The 13,699-nt window shown below is 42.1% G+C and overlaps 2 protein-coding genes across 2 annotated transcripts; both read right to left on the reverse strand.

Moving 5' to 3' along the window:
* Nucleotides 1-554: 554 nt before the first annotated feature.
* Nucleotides 555-6,304, reverse strand: LOC310999091 (calcium homeostasis modulator protein 5-like). Its single transcript, XM_083989408.1, has 2 exons — nt 5,401-6,304; nt 555-3,669 (listed from the first exon to the last, which is right to left on the reverse strand). The coding sequence occupies exons 1-2, from the start codon at nt 5,941-5,943 to the stop codon at nt 3,280-3,282; spliced, it is 933 nt and encodes a 310-aa protein (XP_083845534.1). The 5' UTR covers nt 5,944-6,304; the 3' UTR covers nt 555-3,279.
* Nucleotides 6,305-6,602: 298 nt separating this feature from the next.
* On the reverse strand, nt 6,603-12,517 carry calhm6 (calcium homeostasis modulator family member 6). The gene is made up of 2 exons (XM_083988977.1): nt 11,886-12,517; nt 6,603-8,046 (listed from the first exon to the last, which is right to left on the reverse strand). The coding sequence occupies exons 1-2, from the start codon at nt 12,438-12,440 to the stop codon at nt 7,612-7,614; spliced, it is 990 nt and encodes a 329-aa protein (XP_083845103.1). The 5' UTR covers nt 12,441-12,517; the 3' UTR covers nt 6,603-7,611.
* Between the last annotated feature and the right edge of the window lie 1,182 nt (nt 12,518-13,699).

Raw genomic sequence — 13,699 nt, forward strand, 5'->3', positions numbered from 1 at the left:
TACGCAGAAGGTTTGGTTGAAATCGGGCCGGTGGTTTTGGAGAAAATGACCAAAAACCAAACAGGCGATTTTAAAAAGACGACAGGTACGCGCCTGTCGTTTTTTTTTGACCAATTTTTTTTTTTTTTTGACCAAAAATTAAAATTTCTCCAAACTCGGATATATCATCTGGGGGTCCGAGGGGAGTCCACCAAACACGAGGAACGCTTTTTTTTCGCTCGAGTTTATACGCGCGACCAAACGCGAGATACGCGAGAAATGCGATTTATCGCTCGTTTTGACTTTGTGTAAATTCGCGTCTTCACGAGCCCGCCCATTTTCACTACAACAACAACATTTCTGCTCTCACCAACCATGGTTGAGGTCACAACGCTGCTGTAGCTGCTCTGGATCAGCTAATCATATATAGATTAAATTAATTACATATATCTATACATTTCATATATAGTAATTCAATGTGTACATATAATACAGGCAGTGAAAAAAGAAAATAGATTTTGTTTTTATTATTAACAAATTTATTAAAAACTAAGCCTCACACAGGACACAGAAATCACTGATACAGACAAAACAATCACATACAACTTTTAGTCAATAATGCACAAAATATAAAAGTATAAATATGTTTTTTGCAGATTGATTACTTGCCGAGTTAGAATATTTTTAATATTTGCAGTGATTTTATTTTCAAATAGTATCAGCAAAGCTTTAGAACAACCTTATTTTAGTTCATCAATATTAGTTTTTGATAATAAAAAAAAGACCAATTTATTTATATCTTTAACTTCATAATGACTATTGATTAGCGGCTCGGTCTCAGGATGATCTAATCAGTCAGGTGTTGTAACTGGAGGAGAGACGACTGTCTTTATACACATATTTGTCGTAATAATATAATAAAATTTATTATTATTATTAATACATGATGTCTGTTTAACACGTCCTTCTGACATCTGACATCTGGAGACTCAGGACTTGCTCCATCGTCGTCCGTTGGATGTTTCCTGATGATAAAAGCTGCTGTGGCCCGTTCTTTAATCTGCTCCTCATAACTTCTTCCCTCCCTGTTGGTTCCCTCATCCCTCATCCCTCCTCATCCCTCCCACTTCATGCACGATTACAAGTCTGGACATCGGGCTCACGTGTCTTCACCTGACAGGAAGGAGGAATGTGGATAGACGGCTGCTCACCTGCAGGAATTCAGGTAATTATACGTATCACACTGTCAACAGAGGATGAAACACTTCCTGCACTGTCAGACAACATGATAAACCATCATGTACAGTATAGAGACATGTTGACACTGGCACTTTTTATGATATAAACTTAGTTATTTTCTCCCACAGACACAAGACAACACATGTTGCAGTATTATAGTTTACTGATTGCATTTCATACACATTTTCAAGCTTTGAGAGAAAATGAAACCAGGGTCATGGCAGGAGACTGAGGTCAGATTCACCCGAAAGAAGGTTAAAAAAAATCAACTTATAATATTTTATTATACTTTCATACTTCCTGTTCTTGTTTTAAAGTTTGATACAAGATGTAGAGTGGACATATGTGAAGTTGTGGGGTGTATCTGGGGGTCAGGGTTGCATCTGTAAACATTAAAAAGTAAAAATCCTCCTCCTGTTCATTATAAAGTGCCACACTCTGATTTATTGAGCTTCACAGCTTTCACTTTCTATAAAAAGGAAACTGAAAGAGCATTACATTCCTATTTGTTTGTATTAAAGCAGATAATAGTGTAAACTTGAATCCTGTATCTAGAGTCTAAAACTAAATATATTTAGCATTTTAAAATTAGCTGCACACACATGACTCTGCAAAATGAAATATAAAACTGCAGCAGATGCTCATCGTTCAGGGGGAATTTCAAAATAAAGGCACGTCTTACATGATATGTATTGATTTTGCTAAGTTGTGCATCATGAAAAGAAGAAGAACTGAACCATAACACTGAAGGTTGGACTTATAGGCTGATTTGTGAGTATGTCAGTTCGTATGAGTGATGTAATTGATGCAAGTATTGATACTGTATTGATATTGATGACCTGTCTGAACCACTCCACTGCAGCTCTAGGGTGGTTTTTAATGGTCTTTAACCACACACACACACCCCAACCCCACAGAAACCACTGTAAAGTACCTTGACATAATAATGTTTGTTCCACATAAAAAATAAAACAGATCTGATTAGGAAATAACCCTGAGGACACGACCTCATCGTCTCCACCCTGACTTCACACTTTCTTCAAGTTCCTGGGAAGTTTTTTCGTGCAAATCCAAAGCAGAATAACATAAAAAAAAAAAATATATATATATATATATATATATTAATACGCCACGTTATTAATAGAGGACGGACAAAGCACCGGTGTTGTTACCGAGGTAGAGAGCATTAGTATAAAAACAGTGGTTATGTCCTGTATTGTCTCATCATAATGTGCTTAAAGGGATAGTTCAACATTTTGGCAAATCCTACTCTCACCATAATCCCTATAGTCATAGCAGTAGGTTCGTCACCTTTTAATTATCGGTGCATGTTGTTTTGAGATCGGCGGGGCAGAGACGTGAGCTGCTGATACAGCGGTACTTTCACCTTTTCCTCATCAAACTCATCAAATACACAATCCAACAACTCCAAAACGCTCTGGTGAACAAGTTGTGACCTGAACATTCACCACGCTATGAAATATTAATGTGACATTATGAGACAGAGTTGTTTTAGAGGCAAATGCAGCCGGCTGCTGGGCGGAGGGGTTTCAAAAGCGAAAGTAGTTCAGAGTATTTGCTTCATGTGTCGTAATGTTACATAATTATACATGATTACTGTATCTCATAGCGTGGTGAATGTGCAGGTCAGAACAACCAGAGCGTTTTGGAGTTGTTGGATTGTGTATTTGATGAGTTACGAAGGAAAGGCGTCGGCGAAAGTACTGTTCACCTACTGTACACTGTTCACTGAGCAGCTCACGTCTCTGCCCCGCCGATCTCAAAACAACATGCACCGATAATTAAAGGTAACGAACCTACTGCTATATGACTATAGGGATTATGGTGAGAGGAGAATTTGCCAAAATGTGACTGCCGTACCGTTGCAGTGGGAGAATATACTGAGGGCAGCATTGTCAGAGAGGAGGCGGCCTCAGACGGCTTCTCCTCAGTCAGTCAGTCATGCACATGCCAAAGCCCTTACTAATGGTTTGCTTGTGCTGCATTCACCAGTTAAATGGCGAGCAGCCCCGCAGCCCCGCAGCCCCGCCCCTCGTCCTCTTAGGTCATCTCTATCCCATGCTCAAACTCCATGACCGGCCTCTTCTCCGGCGTGAAGTCCCTGTCCACCCTCTCCACGTAGCGCTGCAGCGTGCTGTAGTACTGCTCGCTCCGGGAGAAGCTGTAGTAGGCAGAGATCTCCTCCCACGCCTTGTGGTTGGGGAAGGGGAACGGCGCCGGGTCCTTGTTCTCAAAGAAGCTCTGCAGGTTCCTCTCGGCCAGCTTGGTGGCGTAGTCCACGGCGAAGACGTCGAAGCGCTCCTTCTCCTTCTCCACGTAGCGTTTCCAGAAGGTGAGCTGCAGGTAGCTGACCTTGGAGCGGCAGTTCCTGCAGCAGGTTCCCAGGAGGCCGACGACGGCCGAGATGATGATGATACACCAGCCCAGGATCTGAGATAATACACAGATGAATTAATTAATTAATTAATAGGAAGAACTAAATAAAAACAAACCAACAACAATAGATACAAGACAACAGCGCAAAATAAATCAATAACAACGACACTTAACACTTATTAATGTTCAAAAGCAGTGGGAAGAAGCCAAAGCTTATTGGATCCCACCCCTTCTCCCTATGTTAATTTAATATAATAAAAAACATATAATATATACATTATATAACACATATATACACACACACACACACACATAATACACACACATTTATATTCACAATGAGACATTAAAGAACAAAAAATGAGACTGTCAACAATAATAGCAGCACCCTGTATCACCTATAGTGTCTTTTCACACCTATATCTCATCCCTTATCTTATAAAGCCATGCTCTTTATACTTTACTTTGAACTGCTTTATGTTTGGACGTTGTTTTAATGTGCAAAATCTTTTCTTATTTGTGCATATTCTGATGACTTTTAAGTTATTATTTGACCCCTTTAATTGATAATTGATAATATACTATTCCACTTTTCACACCTTCTTTTCACACCCTCACCACTTCTTCTTACCCCTTTTTTTTGACATAATGATTATTAACATGTGTTGATTATATGCGTATATGAGAGGATTTTGGTTTATTGTTTCTTTATTTGTTTGTTTTTTAAATTTAATATTGCTTAGGCTTTTATTTTTTATTTCTTCAATAAAACTGATAAAACTCAAACACTTTTCAAACCTCTTACACTGAAAAAGATGCTTGAAGGTTGATGGTGCTATAAAATCAAAGGCTAATACTCACTACAGGAAGTGGACAACACAAAGACACAATAAACTCAAAGTCCACTTTTGAATCTGGGTCAATGGATCACTAGTTAAGAGAAAACAGTTCTTTACATTAAGACAGATTTAAAGATAGATAGATACATAGATAATACAACTATACTATTAATACTATAATATACATGTTCACGCCACCTGAGCTTCTTGGAAATCTACTGCTGCATCTCAATAAAAGGTCTAATCCAACCTGGATCAGAGGTCGTCATGTCTGGACGCGTTCTCTGCAGAAACTCCCTCAAAAACACACATAGATCCTACATTTCCCACAATGCAGCTGTAGCCTATATAATCCATGTCATCAGATCCCCCCTGCCTGGTGAACACCCTCATTGTTTGAGCTTCATATCCTGACATGTGTAGACTCTCTGTGTGTGCGTGTGTTTATGTGTGAGTGTGTGTGTGTGTGTGTGTGTGTGTGTGTGCTCATCATTAGTCCAACAGGATGAGACAATTATCATGACATCATGAGTCTTAAGTCTGCTTGTGAATTGGGTTACTGTTTCTGTAAGTTAATGTCATTATGAGGAAGGTATGTTTTTGAACATCTGATTATTTCACAACTATGGTAAATTTAGCTACACTGTGGAAATGAATTAGGTCCAGTAATATGTATATGTTGTTTGTACTGTTTTTGTTTAGTTGTTTTGTCTTGTTTTGTCTTGTAGATCGTTGTGAGTTGTTGTGGTTATGGATGTTGTTATTGTGTTTATGGTGTGAATGATGTGTTTCTGTAATTATCTACTGCAATGGATAGTTAATCTGTGAAGGTAGACTCGATGGCCTTTGCCAAAGCTAATGGAGATCTAAATAAATGAAAAATGAAAAATGAAAATCATCATTATGTGTGTGTCTGTGTGTCTGTGTGTTGTGTTGTGTGTCTCACCTGTGACTGAGCTCGGAGCATCAGCAGCAGCTCCATCCGCTCCTCGCTGGACAGTTTGGAGCGGTCGCAGGGCACGCGGGCGAGCTCCTCCCTGCACTTCAGGGTTTTGTTTTTGCAGAACAGATCCACCACCACGTTGTCGTCCAGGCCGCTGACGGCGCACTCGTAGAAGGTCCCGTTGAGCAGCGCCACGCAGAGCCACATGATGGGCGCCACGCAGGCCCCCGAGAAGATGTTCATGAAGACTTTGAGGCAGCCGACGCAGTTCCCTCGAGGGCAGAGCTTCATCGGATCGAGGCAGCAGCCGGTGTAGAGCCGCCACATCCTGCTGCTGAAGAACAGGCCGAGCACCAGCAGCACCATGGCCGGGCCCAGCAGGAACGTCAGGCCGTACGGGAAGTTCTGGCTGTGGTTGCAGGGGCACTGGAAGGAGACCATGGAGAAGACTCGCTCCCCGCCGATGGTCAGCAGAGCCATGAAGCTGTAGCCGATGGTGGCCTTCTGGTTCATGAAGAAACGCAGGACGGTCTGGAAGTTATCCATGGTGTCGGCGGAGAAGAAACAAAACCACAGCAACAAAAAGAAAAAAGCTGAGAGTGTTTGTGTTGTGTGTGTGTGTGTGTGTGTGTGCAGCCGGCGAGTCACTCCCTTCTTCTTCCCACTGCTGAAGACAAACAGAGCTGCCGAGCCTGTTTGAGCTCCTCCCTGTCACTGTCTGACTGTCTCTCCAGTCAGACTCCTCCTTCAGGCAGAGCGACGCCTCCTCATTCACTCACTCTTTCGCTTTTCTCCAGAGGGAAGTCCCTCCTGCTGCTGCTGCTGCTGCTGCTGCTGCTGCTGCTGCTGCTGAGTGGAAACAATCACATTTACAGTGAAGCTGAAGTTACTTACTTCCCCCTTTTTTCTCCTCTCTCTGCACGGTTACATCCCTCTTCACATGGTGCTTCCCTCATGGTTTGCACGGTTACAGCGTGACACAACAAACAAACACACGAAAAACAAACCACACAGTCAGTGTCAGAGAAAAAGAAAAATGTCTTCTTTTGCTGCTGCTGCTTCTGTTTCTGTTCTGATTGAACGACCTCCATTCTGCATGATTCATGGTTTATGGTGTGTGTTTCTTTCCCATTTTGCATTTTGCGCTTGTTTTTCTGTGTTCGGTGCAAACAAGTTGTGAGGAAACAAATGGGCTTGTTAAACATCTAATATCGAGACACTGTGGTTTTGTTTGGAGAGAAGTATAGCTGGTCCAGAGAGCTCAGGAAGTTTCTTGACATGAGATGATGAGGCTGCTCTTTGGTTGAAGACACAATGAGAAAAGTCCAAGGCACTCCTCTGGAAAAAAATAAAAATAAAAAGCCTTTATTGAGATGTATATTTCATTTATAAACATTAAAAAACAGACTAGTGCATGTAAAAAGTGCAGTTTGTGCTGCTCTTTTTGTCTGTTTTTTTATGTTTTATAATGAAATACCTCAATAAAAGCTGTTTATTTTTTATTTTTCCAGAGGAGTCTTTATCTCTGTATCTCTTTATCTCTGTAACGTTGTGTCTTTGGACCCTATACTTTTCTCCAAACAAACCACAGCGTCAGATATTAGATGTTTAACAAGCCCATTTGTTTCCCTATATTCACAACTTCTTTGCATCGCACACAGAGCGTGCAAAAAGGGAAATAAAAACACACCATAAACCATGAACCATGCAGAATGAAGGTGAGCAGCGGAAGAGCAACAGCAGCAGCAGCAGAAGTGGTTTGGAGAAGTGCTCAAATCCTCTTAGTGGTTTCGCCGTTTGAATTCCCACAAGTCGAATCATGCAAATTTGAAACATATCACATCATATCATCATTATCTGTTATCAGTCAAAGTCAGGTTGTGTTTATTTGAGCTCATTCAAAAAAAAAAACATCAACAAAAACAGTCAAATCAAATCATTCAAAGGAAACAGATGATGCTCATATGCTGGTGCATGTCTGTGTGAGTGAGTGAGTGCTGTCAACCACACAGGAAGTGGTTGGCTCTTACAGCCAGTATATGGAGATAAGTGCATTTCCTGTTGGTGCCTTCTCAGACACAACTAAAATAAGAGGTTTAAGTGCATCACACTCGAACTAATACTTGTCTCCTTGTTTAAGAGCAAAAATACAAGGAGATTCCTGAGGCGAGGCTCCGTCCGCAGTCCGCACAAAGTTTTACAACGTCTCAAATGTCACTGGGCGATCCTGGCATCATCTATAAAAGCCAGAACAGCCGGAGTGGCCTCGGGCCCGTCTGATACGACCGAGCCCATCCTCATCATCCCGCCGCTCTCCGTGTCCTGGCAGCTCTCCACGTAGCGGTGCAGCGTGCTGTAGTAGTGGTCTTTGGTGCTGAACTTGTAGAGGGACGAGATCTTCTCCCAGTCCTTGTTGGACGGCGTGGGGAGAGGCTCGGGGGGAGTCTGGCCGAAGAAGCTCTTGAGGTTCCTCTCGGCCAGCTGCTTGGCGTGTTTGCTGGTGTACGAGTTGATCAGGTCGTTCTCCTCCTGAGCGTACACCCTCCAGAACTTGAGCTGCAGGTAGCTGATGGGCGAGGTGCAGCGGGCCAGACAGGTCAGCAGCAGGTTGGACAGCATGATGGAGGTGATGAGCAGCCAGCCCAGGATCTGTCGTGGTGACGTTAGGAGAGTTGTTAGAGAGGCGGCAAGGCAAGGCAAGGCAAATTTATTTGTAGGCTATAGCCTGTTTTTACAAACAGTTTGTCTCAAAAGGCTTTACATGGCATCATAACAACATCCTCTGCCCTTAGACCCTCACATCGACTGAGGAAAAACTCCATGGAAAACCCTTTTAACAGGGAAAAATCTGAGAAACCTCAGGGTGAGCAACAGAGGCTCTTTGGGGCCCCGTGACCACTAGGGGGCCCCGAAGAGCAATTAACAGTTTCAAACTTATGACGATCCCATGAGAAATTCTGCGTAGTTTACCCTTTGTCAAGTCCCGCCCTCCACGGTTAGCCACTGTTGCTAGGTTGGACAAACAATGGTCACGAAAGGGTTTTAACTCCCATTGGAAACCATTGAAAATTAGGCAGATTTAAATTGCTTGTAAGGAAAATTTGAATTAATTTATCTATCAGAAAAATGGTGTCCGTGGTAGAAAACAGACGTGACTAAAGAGCGATTGAACGGGTATTAGCTACATGACTTTTACTAAAAGTGGTGAAAAATCAATTGTTTTGGTCACTCACAATAGCTACCTAGCTAACGTTAGCTACTAGCTAACGCTTGATATCTGGCAATCTCCCGTTTCTCCTTGTAGGGTTAGGTTATGGTTAGGGTAGATAACTTTGAAGGTTAACGTAATATGTATGTTTTTGTTATAGCTACATAATGTTTGTTGATGGAGGGTTGAACTGCCAATGTGGTCTCCCACAGAGCTGTATCTAAATGAGACATTTCTCATGTCTTGGGTTTGGGGAATGGGATAAAAAAGACTCAGGCCAACAAAGGGTCAATTAAAAAAACCTTAATTGTTCTTGTTGCACTGCAAGAAATGCAGTATCCCACTATATCCCTTTGACTATTAAGCAGGCTGCACTTGTAGCTGAATTTGCCATTTCAGATTAAAAATCATAGATGGGTGAACACATGTGTAACAGAGGTGCACTCACTCACCCATGAAGGACGTGCAAACCTAACTGCCAAGTGCTCATTGAGCTCTTGGCAAAACAGTTTGCATCGTCACCTGCCGTGCAAGAGACCGGTTCGAACCCCACCTGGGGCAGTCCGTACCGAGAAAACACAACGCAGAAGGCCAGATGACATCGGCTACACATGCCAGGCTGGGATGATGATTCGTAATGACAGATTATAAGAGTGAAATAGGTGTGTAAATAATCAATACTCAGGGCCCCGTTTGGGCCGTTCCTGGGCGTCGCTTGGCAAAATTAGGCAATATCAGTATAAAGAGGAACCTTGGAGTTCACATGTGGACTGTGAACTTGCCTGACCGGGATCTGAAACAACGGCTGAAGTCAAACAGAAACTGGACAAAGCAACTAAATGAATGAAGGAGAGTTCACAGTTCTCTGTTTCGCTGGAGTTGGAGCAGATCTAACCCTTTTGCATGAGCTGTTGTTGCACACTGAGACAAAACTTCCTGCTCTTCACACGACAGATCTGTTTTTACATGTCCTAACGCTGAGAACTGGAGGAGCTATAGTAAATATCTGGTTCATGAGGCCTTTTGTGAGTCATATGATAATTAACACATAAACACACACCAGCTGTGAAATGTCACTCTGATTCACATAGTTTCCAACTATACTATACATAGGCCTATATATTGCTTTATAGGCTATAATATAGGCTAAAAAGTTATAAAAGATAGTAACTTTTGGTGTTTTTGTCCCTGTCTTATATTCTTCAGGTTGACTATAATGAGTTTGCGTATTTTGCGAGGAAAACCAAGATGGTGCAGTGCTTGGGATTTCAGCTATCAGCTATGTGGAAACACAATGATTGTCTTTTTTTAATTGTTAAATTTGATGTGTGTTTGTCTGCTCTCTTTTAATTGAGTCTAATAATAGTAAGTTTACTGTTTACTACTACTTATTATCTTATCTTATCTTATCTTATCTTATCTTATCTTATCTTGTCTTATTTTAACTCAGGACTTTAACACTTTATGTGAACTTAAGGTAGGGGAGACCGGGGATGGCTGTAACATTTTTGACATTCATGTCTGTATCTTGGATCTATTTTAAGTCAGTGTATCCAAAATGTGAGAAAAACGAGTTACATGTCTCTGCTATCAAATGGCATAACTGCTATCTCTGCATCAAAAACAGGAAATACATAAACCATGTATTTCCTGTTTTTGATGCAGAGATAACAGTTATGTTGGTTTGAAATAAATGAACTACTACTACTAGGCTACTACTACTATTATGACAAAAAGCTTTTTATTCAACACTTAAATTACTTTTTAATCGTAATTTGTGTGTGTGTGCTATCACAAAAATAATTGGAGGGGGGAAAATAGTTCAAAATTAGTTTTTTCCTTCTGAAACTATCACTGTCTTCACATAGCCTATATGGAAATAGGACTAAACTGAGCATATAGCCTACAAAGTCACTCAGATGAACTCGTTCCTGATTGGAGAAAGTGGAAGTGTTACCACTGACCCATGTTACGAACATCCCCGGTCTCCCCTAGTTTACTTTAGTTTAGTTTAATAAGTTTATTTGTATCAGGGACAATGTACAAAATAACATTAGTCTCGAAATGAGAAGAGATGCCTTGTACCGGATTTAGCTTATACTTTCCATCCGTAGTCCCTGGGCAGGTGAATAAGAACAATAGAAAGGTAAGAATTATCCATTTAGCCTATATAGCGTTCTAAACATCCATACACATGTGCATAATACACCCTCACACATCACAAACACTTTTCATATCAGAAAGAAACATAGGCCTACAGTAATTAAAATACTTCACACTTTGCCAAGGTTAAAAATAATTTAGCCTCATGATTAATGCTCACATGACTGATTTCTTAGGATCTATTGTTTGACTTCCCGGGAAAAAAACATTGAAGTCTATACAGAGTTTCAGATTAGTTGGAAGATTGTTCCATGATTTGACAGATTTAAAAGAAAAGGCAGATTGAGCAAAGGCAGAGATACGCTTAGGAATATTACAATCTCCACTTGAGACAGATCTTAAAGCTCTATCTCTAGCTCTATCTCTATCTCTAGTCTCCCCTACTTATTCAGGCCAACAGGTGTTTGACCAGCTCTGACCTGGGACTGCGCTCTGAGACCGAGCAGCACATCGTCCTTATCCGCCGGCAGCACACCTGAGCAGCTGGATCTCACACGGGGTCCTGGTGGTATCTTATCTTATCTTATTCTGTCTTGTCTTATCTTATCTTATCTTATTCTGTCTTGTCTTGTCTTATTTTAACTCAGGAGTCAGGACACTTTATGTGAACTTAAGGTAGGGGAGACCGGGAATGGATGGTTGTAACATTTTTGACATTGTATCTTGGATCTCGTGTATCCAAAATGTGAGAAAAACATGTCTCTGCTATCAAATGGGATGACTGTTATCTCTGCAACAAAAACAGGAAATACATAGTTTGGGCTAGTTGTAACACAACCATGGGGTGAGATGTAACATTATAAATAGCCTAGGTTGTATTGCATTAAAAACTCGATATTGAAAGCTTTTCATTCAACACTTAAATTACTTTTTTTTATCATAATTTGTGTGTGCTATCACAAAAATAAATGGTTAGTTTGTGTCTGCCACATGGTGCAACTTCTTCACATATGCAAATAGGACTAAACTGAGCATATACAAAGTCAATCAGATTAAACTTGTTCCTGATTGGAGAAATAGTTAGGAAATAGGACCCATGTTACAAACATCCCCGGTCTCCCCTACACATTTAGGCCAACACTTTGGACCCAACAGGTGTTTGACCAGCAGCACTGACCTGGGACTGCGCTCTGAGGCCGAGCAGCACATCGTCCTTATCCGCCGGCAGCACACCGGCCGCTTTCCCACAGGGCAGCCGGTGCAGCTGGATCTCACACGGGGCTTTGGACTTCGTTATCTCACACAGACCCACGGTGAAGCTGATGTTGGTGCCGGTGGCCAGACACTGGTAGTACTCCCCGTTGAGCAGCGCCACGGCGATCCAGGTGGACGGCGCCACCAGAGCCACGGTGCCGATCTGGAAGAGGATCACCACGGCCGCGCTCAGCGTCTTGCAGCGGCACAGCTCGTTGTTGCCCTTGCCCCCGCGGCGGCACAGCCCCGTCAGCAGCTTCCACGTCCTCTTGTTGAGGATGTAGCCCAGCAGCAGCAGAGCCAGAGCCGGCACCAGCAGGAACACCAGCCCGTAGAGGAAGTTGAGCTCATTGCAGGGGCACTTGAAGACCGCGGAGGAGAACACCTGCTCCCCTCCGGCCGTCAGCAGCGCCACCAGCCCGAAGCCCAGGTTGCTCTGCTTGTTGGCGATGTTCAGCACCGTCTTGAACTTGTCCATCTCTATAAACCCGCGGGTTAGAGTGACACACACACAGCCTGTGTCTCCTCTGTGCTTTCTAACGGTCCCACTTTCACTTCCACCTCTCTTTTTTTTCCTTCTTCATCATATGTCAGTGTCTGTCCCTCCCTCCCTCCGCCCCCTCAGGACCAGCAGCCCCACGCACCACCATTGCAACCACCCGCAGGTGTCAATAACTGCGCGCACGAGTTAGGGCGCATTGGTGGTGGTGGGTGTAAAGTTACACCACCGGCACCGCTCTGCCAAGTTTCGCTGTTTAATCCTGGGATATGTTTAGAGACAAACACACACACACACGCACGCGTCCATCATATCTAGTGGCAACAACAACTGAATCATTATTTCCTGTAGCTACTGTCAGTGGGCTGTGAGCTGCAGACTTCAGCCCACAAGTGCACGGAGGAGACAGATGTGGATGATGTTAGGTGGAGGAAACAGCTGAGCAACCGTGACCGTGAACTTCACAAATCTAAATCTTCAGGCAAGAAGTCAAACTTTCTGGAACTTTTGCGTATGTTAAACAATACATTTCTTTTAAATCTGATTGTGAAAATAAAAAAGCTGTTAAAACACATGATCTCTTAAAATCTCTAAAAATATTAATTTATAAAGGTATTTTCTTCTTTCTTTGTCTTCTGCATACTTCAACCCCCTGGCGTGTTTATTATTAGGCTATATGTTTATAATATAATGTTTTATACACTTATCTTTGTTTATTCATCTGTGTGTATAGCCTACTCCGTGTTGTTGTCAGTAAAGCTGTAAAAATAAATAAATAAATAAAAATACCATGAACTTAGTAAATATGAGATCATAGAGAAAAACAAAAGGCTGCAGTTGTATGCACCTGTAGATTTTAATAATTTCTCTCCCACAACAGTCATAGACCAGAGGCGGCCCAAGGATTTATGGGGTCTGGAGCGGAGTTTGATATGACCCCCCCCCCCCCCAACCCTAACCCCAACCACCACCAACAACAACAGCTATTGTCAATGCTTACATTATAATGTGCAAAAATGCATGTAAAATCAACTAACTTGAGATACAAGTATCTTCTTATAAATAAATGCATCAAATTTTACTCTAATAAATTGCATGTATTTCCTATATCATTTGTTGCAGGAGCACAACATTTGTTTTTACAAATCACAAATAAAGAAGTTTCTGCAGAGCATGTGGTGCAGAACAGATTCACATGTTCACACACGCCCAATCTAGTAGTGTGAAGTTGTGGTCAC

The sequence above is a fragment of the Trachurus trachurus genome (assembly GCF_905171665.1).
Source record: "Trachurus trachurus genome assembly, chromosome: 16".
Classification (NCBI taxonomy): Eukaryota; Metazoa; Chordata; class Actinopteri; order Carangiformes; family Carangidae; genus Trachurus; species Trachurus trachurus.